The sequence below is a fragment of the Cephus cinctus genome, unplaced genomic scaffold (assembly GCF_000341935.2).
Source record: "Cephus cinctus unplaced genomic scaffold, Ccin1 Ccin1_scaffold1124, whole genome shotgun sequence".
Taxonomy (NCBI): Eukaryota; Metazoa; Arthropoda; class Insecta; order Hymenoptera; family Cephidae; genus Cephus; species Cephus cinctus.
In genome coordinates, this window is record NW_014333629.1 from 361,368 (window position 1) to 375,951 (window position 14,584).

Here is a 14,584-nt window from a genome sequence, read left to right on the forward strand (position 1 = left end):
CCTGACGTCTCCAGTCGTCCGCTTCCGATTCGTTTGGGCGCCGGACCGATCTCGATTACAGAGGCCGGTCCTCGCTCTTCCTCGTTGCTGAAGCTGCTGCTGCTGGCGCTGTTGACTCTTTCCTGGAATACACCCTTCGGAAGGTACATTCCCCCATATTAATCTCAAAGCACACTCAACGATCTTTACTTAACATCCCGTCACTTCCGCACGGATTTCGTCGCCGAATACTCCTCGATCCTCGATCAACGATTACCGTGCTTGCCGATTTCTCGAAAGATCTAGAATCGAACTTGGATCGACTGTGGCCACAATCTTACTGTATATCCTGCTATCTTCCAACCGCTACTTCGACTTCTCTCGTTGCTCTTCGCCTTTCCGAACCTCGCCGAATCGTTCCGATCGACTCTGCACCAGGACTAACCTACGCGATTCGTCTTCCTTCGGCAATGATCGTGTCCTCGCACACACGCCTCGGGATCGGCAATCGCATTTCGATACTCGCAAGTAATGTTACGCGACCTCGAGCGATTTCTCGCTCGTAGGACTCCTTCGAGCCCTTCGACCAACAACATCAGTGCACCCGAGTGCAGCTACCGAACGTCAAATTATCGATACAGTTACTTGGATGGAAATAAGAGAGGTTAATAATGCATCGTGGGAGTGCATCAACGTGGTGCATCAGCTGTGTCTAACAAGTCAAGATTCCATTCTGTGTCTACGAAGAAACGCGATTTTATTTCACCACCATATTATCACCGATCTAATTTCTTCTTTACCTTCTCAGCACTCTTGTTATGATTAAATCATTTTATTTACTCTTCCTCTTCTCGTAATTCTCAAATATCTCAGCCTACTCGCACCAATTCAGACTATGTACACATCGCCTTCACATAAGACCCTGGTACCTGGCTGTGTATACCTCCCGGAAATCCTACATGCTTTCTACATTAATGAGAAGCCGGTCACGCTTCTTACCGCGAACAAACAATCCAAGATCGCGTTGGACTCGAAGTGAACAGTCAAGATAAAGGGCTCGGAGGTACCTTAAGAAAGTTATGGTGGTCAGGTTTTCGAATGACTTAAAAAAGAACCGTTACGAAATACGTGGGAGATTCAGCGACGAAATCCATTGTGCTTATATCCATTATATAAGTTTGCCTAATCCATTCGAATTGCACCACTTACGAAGAACAATAATAACAATTACACCAAAACGATGATCGCACGAAAAACTCGTGTTGGGACTACCGCATAGTAAACTCCAAGACAGCCGCGGATCGTTCGGCACGGGCCGTCACTAACTGTACTGAGTGGTGCTGACACTCACTCACGCGGCTGTTGCCCGGGTGGGGACCGTAGACTCTCTTCAGGGTCCGGAGTCTGGGAGGTGAGACGCCGAAGGAGGTACGGAGGTAGACAGGAATGGTGACTGGGACGGCAACGAGTCTCGAGTCTCCTATAGACTGGGACTGGTTGAGACCTCAGGAGGTGGTCGTGGCGTCCTCTACCGAGTCAGGTAGGATCGACTATCCGGTTTCTCATTTAAATACCTGTTCCTTACCGTTCACTGTCGTCCATAGTCAGGTAGGTAGAGAGCCTGGCTGTAGCAGGCTTTATTACACCTGCCGAAACTTTCCTGGCCCAGCCGGGACCCAATACACTCGCTGGCCCCACCTGGGCCTATCGGGCCCGTTGCGTGGGTCGTCTCCACACGGACTCGGCTCGCCCCACTTTTATTAACTTCGTGGGACCCGAAAGGTGGACCACCTCACCTCGTGACCTTTTACAAGATGCGTCACCTGGAATTCCGGAATTTTACAGTGTCACGATAATCCGTAAGTGCTTCTTTCAGCTATCGTCGTCACGTCTGGTATCCGTCGACTGTTAAATTTATTCTATTGAATTGGCATTGTAGTCTATTTTTATTTTTTCCAAAAATCTCACCAAAAATTCATCTAATACTTTTGATTTCGTATCGCTGAAATATTATGATTATCTTACAAAGAGGACGGCCAACAATATGCAGGACACTTTGTTCCTTCCTATGGATTCGGGTAAATGTAAACCGTTATCAAGGACAGCTAGGTACGAAATCAAATTAACATAATGCCACTCCCTCTCAGGTATGCATATCCCAGTGACCTACGGCATACCTATGGAGGACGTTAAGTAGGTATACTCGCTGGACCCAGACTACAGCGCTTTATTGCATTTCTCGTTACAGGATCTTATTTCGAAGCTGGTTCAATTACGTATGACACAATTATCATTCGTACTCGTTGCACCAATTCGAATGAAACCTCCTTCAATTATAATGATTAATTATACACTGTACCGCTCTGTAATCTGACTCCTCAGACTCTCTGATAAATGACAGATTTTCATTGGTACTGTACTATTTATCATATCGAGCTCTTTGGTACGCACGTGCACGAACAATAAATTCCATATACGAATACCAAAGCGTTCGTTCTAGTATATATGGTAATTCTCAAACAGCGACAGAATTTAATACAATTTCTACACCGTATTCAAAACCAAAAACTTCTCATGCCCGAAGGTTTTCTTCCATCAGCTTGAAAATTAAACCTTTGCTACATATATGGATTCGGTCGATAGGAGATGAGAGATAATTAATCAAGGTCCCCCATCCTTCTCGCTACTAAACTTTCGACACACCCTATACGAACATCAATCCCATTGCTACCAACGTATTACAAATATTAATGATCCATCCCTTTATCTATAGTATGTTACCAGTGTCTTATCTAACCGATTTTATACAAAATTTCTTTCTTTCGATTTTACCACGTGACACTGTAGGATTCTTAGGTTTGAAAACTATATAAGGTGTCAAAAATAATTTCATCGTTACCAAGAAATCGTGGCTGCTCCCTCAAATTATAATCAGACTTGCCACTATGGTAAGTTTTCGTATAATAAAAGTACACCCTATAGATACCGAATACAGGATAAAACATTATCAAATGACTGTATCGTATCGATCGTTTGATAATATCGACGTTTCTACGTTCAAGTAGGTATAAACGTAATGGACGCCTATAAGTATGATCGTGGCGTCGCGACGACTTTTCTCTGATTCGTTGGGTCAAGTTCTTTTCTAAGCTGGAAATATATTTTGATTTTTTTACCATAACGACTATAGCGATCGGGATGAAATTTTGGAATGAAATTTTTCTCGGTACTGGATCATTCGACGCAGTTGCTATATAATAGTCATTATGCTGACCTTGGGACGTGCACGGGACGAAGAGGACTAGAACAGGTTCCGTTACACCCCCCAGCCATGTGCATTCCATCGGGTATCTTGTTTTGCTTCTTTATTTGACTCCTACAGCTTCTCTCTTTTTTTTTCTCATCTTTTTATCGTTCATCTCGCTATACGCCAAGACACTACGTCCTGTTTCACTTTGATAAGTAATTCTGCAGCTATTTTCGTCGGGAGCGAAGGTCCTCGACCTTCTGTCCTAAAAATCTTTTATTCCTACTACACTACTATATATAGGTACTATAGGTCCGTGTACGATAATTATATTTTAACATGATAATTAAAAATTATTAATAATTAATAACAATCTATATAGTTAGAGTACAACAGTTTTAAAAATACTTGAGCCTGTAATCTCAAATCTTTAAATGTTACTCCCCTCTCTCGTTCGATTATTTGCTTTTATAATTAAAAAAAAAATACGACACGTCTTAATTAGAGTGACGTAACGGAATGACGTAATAGAAATAAACATATCTTATTAAAGTATTATATGAAACTAATGATATTTCTAACGTGGAACAATATTGTTTTAATTGATTATTAATTATTTTTATATTTAACCAATCTCACAGTTGCAATTGGTACCACGTGCCTTATATAGATAACAGCCTGATAGTTTAATCTCTTGTTTTGTTCTATTGGTAATCAAAATAAAAATGGCCGAAAGTTCAACGATAACAGTACGCAATCCGTTTATGTTTTATCTTTTGTTCGTTTTATCCCTGAGGATCATTCAATTCTTTATGATTGTACGGGAGCTTTATTGTATTGTTACACGCTTTTTACCCTATGTAGGATCTCGATGTTATTGCTATTGTGAAAAGTTCTTTTACTTTTTGCTATTTCTTTATACTGTTGCTACTCTAGAGCATCGTTTCTCGTTATTTGATTACGACTGCAGCTCCCGCTCTCTGGAGAGGAACCACACGTTCATGGGTTCCGATTTACCCTTCATGGTGACTGGACCACGATATTCGAGAAGAAATTGCGGATCTTGATTTTCAGGCATACACAGGTACCTGGAAGATACAGAGATATGAAAATAATACAAGACAATTTGAAGTAGAGTTTTTGTAAAAACTAAACAGCATTTGTAATTGACATTGAAATCTTGGCTATTAAAGTGTCTTAAGTACTAATTAATGTTTATGTCGTTAGAATTAAATTTTGTGACACCCGTTACAGTTATCATTAAAAAATAAGTCATGCGACAAAGTGTCCGAACAGATAATTTATATCTTAATTTTGTATCGTTTAATTCAAATTCTTAATACTTGATTAATTAAGTTTATGGGAATGATTAATTATCGCTTGAAAGTTCCTTGTTACTGTTTATAGCGTAATATCTTTTTTTTTAATAATTAACGTAACGTTACCGAATATCACAATTATCCGATTAATAATATATATTTTGTGATTTAACAGTATTTGCGTGTAACGATACAAAATTTTTCAATTATTAAATTATAATTCGGTATATATAGTAATATTCTTAAAGTGAATGCATAAAAAAAAACAATCGATCAACGACAGCATAACCTCACATTGAATGGGGACAAAAATAAACGCGAATATCCAAAGATGCAAAGGTGCACCCCGAGGAAGCTACACCTCGAAGAAGCCTTTCGCGTACTCGCTTAATGGCTAATCGAGTTAAGCATCCCTCGTTCTGTACTCGTTGTCTCGTCAGCTTAAAAGTCATCCAGAAACGTAGCGATCGGCAAGAGGTTGGTTCGCGAGAGGAAAAAGTCCCAAAGTGAAGTAGAGCCCGAAAATCCTTAAACCCCACGCGACGACGACAGCGAGAAAAAGTAAGGGAGGAACAAAGACGAAAAAATAAATAAATCAGCAATGGAAGTGCTAATCGACTGTTACTTTGACAAATTGTTCGCCGAAATGGAACGCAGCAGTCTCTCGTCGAGGCACAAACGTCGCCAGCTCGTTAAATACTTCTCAGACGTAATAAACAGCTGCGCCCAAGGTAACGGATCTCATAAGTCACAATCATTGACATCGGTGGCCATTTTGAAAGCACGAAAATCAAAGTACCCCCTTGGCAATCGAACAAAGCAAAATGACATTTCCGCCTTTTTTCGCCTCTACCGTCAATCCAAATTTCAATGACCCTTTTCAACGCGATCTGAAAGTCGCCAATGAATACGTGACTTAAGGTAACAGCTAGCGATAGAACCACGTGGTGTGACGTACGGACAAATAAAATTTTTCAAGTATTTCAAAATTTGGCTTACGCGACAGGGTAAAAAATAGAGAAAAAAAAAATAAAATAAAAAAAAATGTTATCTTCCAGCCGAAAATCTCGAGAGGGAAGACGTGTGCGAGAGAATCGTATTGGCAGCACTGCGTTATCACAACATAACGCTGGTGGAAAACGGGTCGGTCTGTCTATTAGGAAAGTTTCACAACGTTCTGTACGTAGCAGCGAAATTGTGCTTCGACTGGAAATTGAGAAACAATGAAATCGTATCCGGATTGCTGAACGATATGTTCTATTGCGAGAAGACGTTCGAGAGGATATTCGTAGGTGCGATATTTGGTACAAGAGTGACGCACTTCCTGTCTGGATGGAAGTGCGACTTTGACGACCGGGATGAAAATCTTCGTGCACTGGTATACTTCATGGACCATGCAGCTGCAGGCAAATTAGAATATCGCTGTCAGTCAACGAACATAGTCAGACGTTTCATCGACGTCCCAATGGAGTCTTATGGTCAAGTGGCACCACTGAGGGTAGCAATTCAACATGGCGCACCGGATATTCTTCTGATAATGCTGCGCTACGGTGCATCCACGGATGCTGACAAGCTAGCGCCATCTCCTATAGAGATACTCTTATCGAGATTGACCGAGTACGAAAACACCGCGGGTGGTAACACAGCGTCTCATCTCTATCCGGAACACTTATTGATCTGTTTGAAACTTTTGCTGCGCACTGTACCAACCGTTATGGTCAAAACACCAGATCACGTGGCCGATCAGAGTGGAGTCTACCGTCTTCCGCTATACGAACAGTACCCAACGCTCGTGGAACAGAACCTGGTGCCACCTGAGAGGAGCGGTTTGGTACCCCCTGAACTTAGGCACTTGTGCCGCTGTCGAATTCGCGAGAGTCTATTTCAAAACTGGGCTCTACCTCACGGGATCAAGAGCCTGCAGATTCCGGAATCCCTGATGAGTTACTTGGACCTTTTACGGGACTGATGATCAATCCTTCGGATCCGTCCGATTGATCGTTGCACGAGACTGAATATTGTCTAGAGTCATTTTAATTAAAGTTTGATTAATTGAAACAGATATTTTTTTACTGTTTACGACGAGACGGAAAAAAGCGTATGTTAGAAATATGTATAAATAAGAGATACTTTTTACATTAAGGGTGTCGCAAATCTTTTAGGCGACTCGAACAATATCAAAGACAATAAACCTCCGTTTTATGGATACGCGCACGTGATATATACTATACATATATATATCATACACCGTGGTAATAACTGAATATATATATTCGTTATTACTATATATTCGTTGTTCCATGCGTCTCGCACTTTGGCACGACGCCTATCGTAAACCCGCGAAATTCGTAATAAAATTTCGAATGACGTCGTTCCGTTGTGTTATCAGATTCGAGATATCCTTGAACTTCGATAGGGATTACTTATTAGCCCTCTTCACTTTTCTCCCTGACAATGAAATTTCATGGCGTTACGACGGTTCATGATATTTCATAGGATACGTCTATAAATAACGACATATATATATATATATATATATATATATATATATATATATATATATATATATATACGCCATTGAAACACTGTAGTAACTCATTTTAATTCGCACGCGATATTCCCCCAAGTCGTAAAGTCACGCGCCATTTGTATCGCCATATACGATTAACGAGTACGTACGATTTTATTGTGTGATACTCGGCTTCGTCATATTGACTAACGAACCAATAAAGTGAGTTACGTGCCAAGCAATTTATTGGATTCTCAACAAAGGCGACAGTCGCTAGTAGCTCGAGTGTAGAGAAGAAAGATTTGATAAAAGTTCCCGTGTTATCGCAGCCGTCGCGACGCCGTATACCCTCGAGTAAATAATACCTCCGCTTTGACACAGCACAAGAAAAAATTAATAAACAACGCTTAAGAAAATCTTCAATTTGTTTTTTACGCGTTTTAAGTAAAAAGGATGGTTCGGGTTTCACGTTGAGCCGAAACAAATCGTTGGAGGTAACGTGAGGACGAATAAATGCAAAATTGAATTTCGATATATATCTATATCTAAGAATGAAATTATATTAAAATTATCCTTTTATCATATATTCATTTTACTTATTACCGATATGACCTATCACTGCACGTATAACGTGGTAGCTACACGATATGTAGTTTGCATGGGAATGAATCAAGGATCTAAGGACCTAATTAAATCGCCCAATTAAAATTTATTAATCTAAGCCTAATTAATCTTACCTGTATGCATCCTCGGAGACGTTAATCTTCCCAGGTTCACCGGTCGTTTCCGTACGGCTCGTAAGGTTCACCGTATTCCCAAAGAGGCAATAACGAGGCATGCGATGTCCAATAACCCCCGTGACTACCTCGCCACTATGGATGCCGATGGTAATTTTCTGTAAATTAAGTAAAAAAAAGAGTGTTCGTTCAGTCTTCTTACGAGGTACGGGCATAGCTAATTTTATTAGAACTTCTTGGTTAATAGCATTGAACAAGAGCCATACGATAGAAGAGTCATTTTAAATGAGACTGTTCCAAGATCGTGTGACTGGATTCAAATACTTGGTACCGTAGTACCAAGTTCAGGCACGGCGCTAGTGTTGCTCTCGGTGGCTCTACTTGATTAATGAAAATCAGGTAAATGCTTACCACTGGTTCACCATCGATCTGAACTTCGTCAGCTGCTAGATCCATCATGTCCAATGCTAGTCGAGCTATGCATCTTGCGTGACAATAACAGGGTTCCGGAAGTCCACTTACTGCCATATACTTGTCGCCAACAGTTTCCACCTGAGTATGGTAAATGATGGTTCGGTATGACGTTATCTTTGTTTCCAATCATTAAGGTATGCGCACAATAGGTACCTTGTAGACGTTTGGATTTTTTTTCGGATCCGTAAGCACGTCGAATGCTATGTACAACTGATTAAGCATATTCACGATTTTCATGGCGCCGCTGGAATCCGTGTGCGCTGCGCAGTAAGCGGCAAAGCCGACGATACCCGAGAATAGAAGAGTTACGCAATCGTACTTCCTCGCCGGTACCGGTCTCGAGTGTCTGAGTTCGTTAGCCACGGAAATCGGCAGTACGGAATAAAGTAATCTGTCGATGATAATAAAATATTACTTTGATTACCCATACGAATACTGTGTTTACGATTAAACACGATTTTCTTGTAATTTGTACTTTGTTCTTTTTTTTTTCTTGACAGTCAGGGAAGACGATATACTAAGATATTCAATTACTTGAAACTACTGCATATCGATCGAAAGCACTGTTCGCACAATCTCGGATGGTAAGGAGGATTTCTGCAATTACCTGTCCGTTTTTTGCTTCTCCCCATCCAGCTCCCGATAAGTCTGCTGTAGCTTGTCAGTGAGCAATTCCAAATTTCGCGTGAGCTTGTAATCGGCCTCAAATTGCTCGGACATCAGAACCAAGTCTCTCGTCGCGTCGTGCAAGGGAACGTCGCTCAAATACAAACCGCGCCTGAGGTACAGTCCGGAAGAAGAAAAAGGAATATATTGAATTACCGATATTCTCAGAAATATATGCGCCTGGTATATCCGTATATTCGTACGTCTGACATAAGAAAAAGTGTAAATTGCTATTAACTAATCAAAGTAGAATTATTCTCAGAGAGGCGAACGGTGTTTAAAGTAATTATGGAAATTTAATTATTAGGAGAACAAGCGTTCTATAGCATATTTAGTTACAAATGAAAGTTAACCCAACCAAGTGCTACTGTAGCGTCGACTGATTCACTTAAACGCTAAATATGTTTACTGACTATCCACTACCCACTTTTGGTTTAACGAACTTGCCGTCCCGCCGAATATAACGGAAATGATCCTGAAATTGACTGTACTAATCGTAGACATTGATGAAATTACCCGTTGTTTCACTCGAATAGGATTCGCGTTAGCTCGTGCATGCATAACATACACATGACCTACTGTGTACGTCATATGCATCATGTGTAGCATGCGTTTAGATACCGTTTAACAAATTGACGTATGAGTACAGGTTGAACAAAAAATTGGATTGACTGTTTAACAGTTATTAAATACTGTATAAATTAGTATCGATTATACTATTGATTAAAAAAAAAAGGTCCCACAACAATCCCACACGAGACTACGTAATATTGAATGGCATTTTTATTTTGAACGTCCATACCAATGGTTTACCATGCACGACATAGAGTAAGTCATGGATATGTGGAAAAATGCAATTTTTTTATATTAAAAATTTTCACTTTTTCATCGATTCGAGTTTGCATTGTTTGATACGTTTTAAAGGTATTTGAAAAGAGTTCTCTTCCGACATGACGTCATATTTGCAAAATTCCTTACGAACGAAGCCCTTTTGGTACCGATGGCATCTGAATGATGGAAGGTAATTTGCATAATGGCAGATATTTCACGTGAGCTTTGAAATTCAAATGAAACAGCCATTCGCGCCATACGTCAAGCAACGCAAAGCAGGCACGTAGGCATGTATAAAGGTAATTTAAGCTCAGATGAAATTCCACCTGGGAACGGCAGATAATTACCAGAGAGTAACGTTAAGAGACGTGGTACAGAGATTTTGGACTCGAGTGTTAACGGGTTTTATAATTTCGATCTTGAAATTTGAATAAGCGCGTAAAAATGAATAAATCATAAAGACAATGTTCGGTTTATGAATATTGCCTTCTCGCGTTTAGGATGGTTTTAATGTTACCTCGTGAGGTCGTCGAGATTCATCACGCTCGGGTAACATAGGAATATTACCAAGTCTGATTCGGGTATGTACAGCATTTGACCCTGAAATCATACAGAAGATGGAAAGGTAAGATAATATTTATTTGATAAGAGAAAAAAAAACATTTTTGAAACGTTCATTTTCACTATTGTCCAGTGTTGCAACTTTTTGTACGAGAATTAAAGAAATTACTTGTATTACCAGACGACACCTAAATCTTACTTATTTTTCAAATACCTAAAATACAACTTTTTTTTTTACGTTAAAGGTACTAAGGATAAATTTTGGATAGTTCGTATTACCTGGGTTAATTATTAAAAGATTTTTCCATGCTGGCCAACTTTTTGTACTAGATAATTATTGCGGCGAGACTTTTCATGGATACTCACCTTTAAACGTAAATTTGAGTACTCGTCGCAAGCGTCGACTTTCATCACACCCTTTTTAGTACGTAAAACGTAAACGGTGTTTATGTGCGACAGAATATTTTCAAACGTCAATTCCAAGTGAGGCCTCACCTATGGCAATAAGTAGAATTTCGTTATCGATCGTCAATATCTTTATAGACAATTTCAATGTAACGTATAAATTTTCGTATTGGACAGAATGCACGCGTTTTCAATTTAACGTGGAATAGCGATCGTTCTGTAGCGATATAACGGGTGTCCGTAATACGATCGATGCTCGAGACGCGAGCAATAATACGCATCGTGTAAAACATCTATCAAAAACGTAGAGATATAATCGGTCTGTCAGTGACGTAACAGTAGAGTACGAAATGACTCGTGAAACGGGCGATCACTGTCCTGCGAATTATGTGGATTAATAATTGCCATTTAATCGATCGACCGGTTTTAATTTGCGCGAACGACTGTATTCGGTAACCGTGTCAATATTTCATTACCTGCACGTTTAAAGCACGAGGATGGAGAGGATGAGCCTGGATCAGGTTAACAATACAGTTTTTTTATACAACGGCAATTAACCCCCTTCACGACTCTCCTATACAAGATTAAATATCGGTAGATAAGAATTAGAAAAATAATTTATAATTACGATTCAGACCCTTTTTTGTCTGCAATCCATATTTAGCAAAAACCGTATACAGCATGCGGGCGTATATTGTGTATTGAAAATTATCAACAAGAAAAAAAATAGACGCAGGTACGATTTAAATATTTGTAATGAATAAATTCAAATTGCCATTAATATGAATGAGAAATTTTGAAAATACCCAACGGTGCATATTTGCCAATGTATAAAGTTCATTTTTTTTTGGCACGACATGAAAACGTTATCCGAATGAATTAACCATCGAGATTAATCTATTGAATTCTGTATAATCATTTGACTTTTAATTATTATCACGTCAATTGATCTTGTAAACTGTTATCGATACAAAATTCATGATCAATAAAATAAGCTATATATATATGTGTACATGCATTAAGATAAATCTCAATTGGGTGTTGTGTATACGATTGCCTATACATTTATATATATATATATGATCCATTGCGATTAAACCGCTTGGTCCTAAATGATAATTAACACATTTTGTTTGAATTATGAATCTCGTGAATATTTATGAGAAGGTGGAGAACGATGCCGTCATTATCGGCGTTGGCGTCGGCGTCATCGTACAAGGATAGACAAACACAAGATGCTAGAGAAATGTTGCGGACGCGCCCTTGGCAAAGGTAGGAGGGATCGGGTTAGGCGAATTTCCTTTTACGATATTCAGCCTGAAAGTTATAATCAGTAGGAGGATCCTGGTTTGATAATATTCATAGAATATATATAAGGGGACGTGTTAATTCATCATAAGCCATCTTGAAAATTTCAATCCCGTTCTACAAGTATGGTATGGTACAGTCGTTACCAAAAATTTTCTCGTTCAACCCCGTTCACGGCGTTGTGAACCTATCGATAAAAGTTCTTCAAGTTTTCCCCTTTCCGACTGCGAGGATTTCTGCCAGATTTAACTTTTATGTACGTGCGGCGATTATTTATCTACGGTCGAATAAAGAATTTCGAGACGGCCGCCAAGCCCAAGGATATCTGGCTACCTGCTGATAATTTTATCACGGTTTAGCATTCTTTTAAAGGACGGTTCAGTTTGACGTTAGGTTAGGTTGGATTTGACAGATGGATAAGAAAGCCACGTGGTAAACGATGCACGTGTTTTTCGTGTCATACGAATAATTGTTAATTCATCAATAAAGAATCTAAAGGACTTTAATGATTATAAAGTTATAAATAATTTTTGAAAAATTCTAGAGAACTATCGATTGCTAGACTTTGTTAAATCCCTAATAAATTGTCATTCGATATTAGATGGTGCGTATAAAGACCTGTGACGTCAGATCATCTGTAAAGGGGCCATCTCCTTACGACTTTCAATATAAAGAAGTCCCCTGAACGTAAAAGTCAACCTAGCGAGTACTCGGTATACTGCAGTAAATGTTACGAAATGGAAACGTAATCTCGACTTCCGATAATCGATCAATGACTGGTGTGTTTGACTTACCGTGAGAAGAATGTCATTCAATTTACAGTTGCCATTGGATACTTGCGGTATGACGCGAGTTATCGTACATCCGGTTTGCACGATCGTCAGTTCACGATTGAACATTATGTGGAACGGGAACACTCTGCAGAAAGTTGCCGGACTGACCTTCGATTCTGTAGCAATCAATATCAAATGTCCAGGACATTACGACCTTTCTCAAGAAAATTGCGACAGAGTTCTTATTTCTTTTGTATATATATATATATAGTGATTCTAGTTCTGCATTGTATATAGACATACTGTAATCTGTATTAGGAGAATTAGTAAGGCATTCCCCTTGGTTCTCCTAATGGACTCGTACATATATATACAATATATATATGCATTTCCTGGTAGTGATGAGAATAAAAATAAAAGAAGGCAAAATACGTGAACCGAAGCCCAACAAGATCTGACCTATTGTTATGTAATAAACGGAAAATATTTTGCCGCGAAGTCTCTTGTGATTTTTCCCGGTGAATATGACAAACTCAAATGACTAATTATATAGTTTGTCGAGAATCGATCGATACAAGCCAAAGGCTACTCGAGTGACTTACCTAATGACAGCGTTTCCAGTTCGGCGATCATAGGCTTGAAAACGACCCCAGGACCCGAGGTGTCGGTAATTAGAAACTGCACGTGATCGCACTCGCTCTTTGTCTTTAAGATCTGCATATCGACATCAGTACCGTGAAGTTTCTTAGCTACGGTCTGTGGAGGATTTTAATTAAAGTATTAATTAATTATTATTTTTTTTTATCATAAGATTAGATATCTACCTTCACAATTCCTATGACTATGTGCTCCAATCCGGGCCTGTCGGAGTAATAGTGCAAAACAAGGGCCCCATCTTCGGGCCTTTCGGTACAACGAAAAGACGGGGACCTCATACCCGGATACAAAGTACCAAGATGATCGTGAAGCGCGTCTAGGTTCTAAAATTAATTTGATTAAATTCACAAAAGCTCGTAGTCATTACATATTCTCAATTTAATTATTTCCTAGCCATTCATTTTTATTTAGCAGGTACTCCATGCTGATTTTACCCTGTTAGTCATGCAGTTAAAATTTTATTATATTTCTTTATCCTCTTCAGTCCCAAGAGAGAAACGAACTTCCGGACGTGTCGTAGCATCCGAAATGGACCGGAAATGAAAGCTCGGATAGAAAAGTCTCTTCCATGTGTAAGATCTGCTAATGGCCACTTTGTGTCATTTCGCCATACTGGTATTCTACCTCACTACGCTGGCATTGCACTCAAGCATCGATAAAAATAAAAAGTCTGTTTCATCTCTCGTGCCGCTTTACCCAAGAGAATCCTTTCAATGGACTCTTCGTTATCGACCGATAAGAACAATGTGAACATCCGCTCATTTAAACGAACCAGACATTCGAGAGTCGGTAGGATTGATTTTGGAATAAATTTTAAAAAATAGTCCAAAAAACACATTTATCTTCTTTTCTCTCTTGAATTCGATACCAAAAATCTTAATGAACTCTCTCTCTCTCTCTTTCTCTCTCTCTCTCTCTTTCTCTCCAATACAATTTCCCGCAGCATCCGATATCATCAATTTGACCAATAACCAATCAGTGCAGACAGCAGATCAGTATCGTACCAATCAAATGATAGAGTTTAAATTCCGTAATCAGCTTCGAAGGTCAATAGGGCATAATGCGATAACGCAGGACAAGTCAGGGGGAAATGAATAACTTCTTTCGGGGGGGGGGGG

At 39.4% G+C, this 14,584-nt stretch overlaps 3 protein-coding genes across 8 annotated transcripts in view; 2 read left to right on the forward strand and 1 right to left on the reverse strand.

Moving 5' to 3' along the window:
• The first annotated feature begins 19 nt into the window (after positions 1-19).
• LOC107272195 (head-specific guanylate cyclase) overlaps positions 20-14,584 on the forward strand; it is a 60,291-nt gene continuing 45,726 nt past the window's right edge. The window contains exons 1-2 of one of the 3 annotated variants that reach the window (XM_015749103.2): positions 1,353-1,519; positions 1,584-1,838. The gene's annotated coding sequence lies outside the window, so the exon portion shown is untranslated. The other 2 variants (XM_025089511.1, XM_025089510.1) reach the window with 2 other exon arrangements.
• Positions 3,328-14,584, reverse strand: part of LOC107272197 (guanylate cyclase soluble subunit beta-1) — an 81,146-nt gene continuing 69,889 nt past the window's right edge. For 2 of the 4 annotated variants that reach the window (XM_025089516.1, XM_025089517.1), the window contains exons 4-13: positions 13,634-13,789; positions 13,412-13,565; positions 12,831-12,985; positions 10,690-10,818; positions 10,280-10,362; positions 8,873-9,043; positions 8,419-8,656; positions 8,203-8,343; positions 7,792-7,949; positions 4,094-4,314 (exon numbers count right to left, since the gene is read on the reverse strand). In XM_025089516.1, the coding sequence (XP_024945284.1) occupies positions 4,185-4,314; positions 7,792-7,949; positions 8,203-8,343; positions 8,419-8,656; positions 8,873-9,043; positions 10,280-10,362; positions 10,690-10,818; positions 12,831-12,985; positions 13,412-13,565; positions 13,634-13,789 (1,515 nt within the window). In that variant the 3' untranslated portion in view covers positions 4,094-4,184. Of the gene's footprint in view, positions 4,315-7,791; positions 7,950-8,202; positions 8,344-8,418; positions 8,657-8,872; positions 9,044-10,279; positions 10,363-10,689; positions 10,819-12,830; positions 12,986-13,411; positions 13,566-13,633; positions 13,790-14,584 lie in introns of all 4 variants that reach the window. The other 2 variants (XM_025089515.1, XM_015749107.2) reach the window with 2 other exon arrangements.
• Positions 4,321-6,603, forward strand: LOC107272198. The gene is made up of 2 exons (XM_015749108.2): positions 4,321-5,276; positions 5,604-6,603. Exons 1-2 carry the CDS (start codon positions 5,147-5,149, stop codon positions 6,512-6,514), a joined length of 1,041 nt encoding a protein of 346 aa, XP_015604594.1. The 5' UTR covers positions 4,321-5,146; the 3' UTR covers positions 6,515-6,603.

Excerpts from the sequence above, each read along its gene's own strand:
- LOC107272198 (XM_015749108.2), top strand. The coding sequence starts at position 5,147 with ATGGAAGTGCTAATCGACTGTTACTTTGACAAATTGTTCGCCGAAATG. Across the intron at positions 5,277-5,603 it reads AATAAACAGCTGCGCCCAAG|CCGAAAATCTCGAGAGGGAA; the intron begins GTAACGGATCTC and ends GTTATCTTCCAG.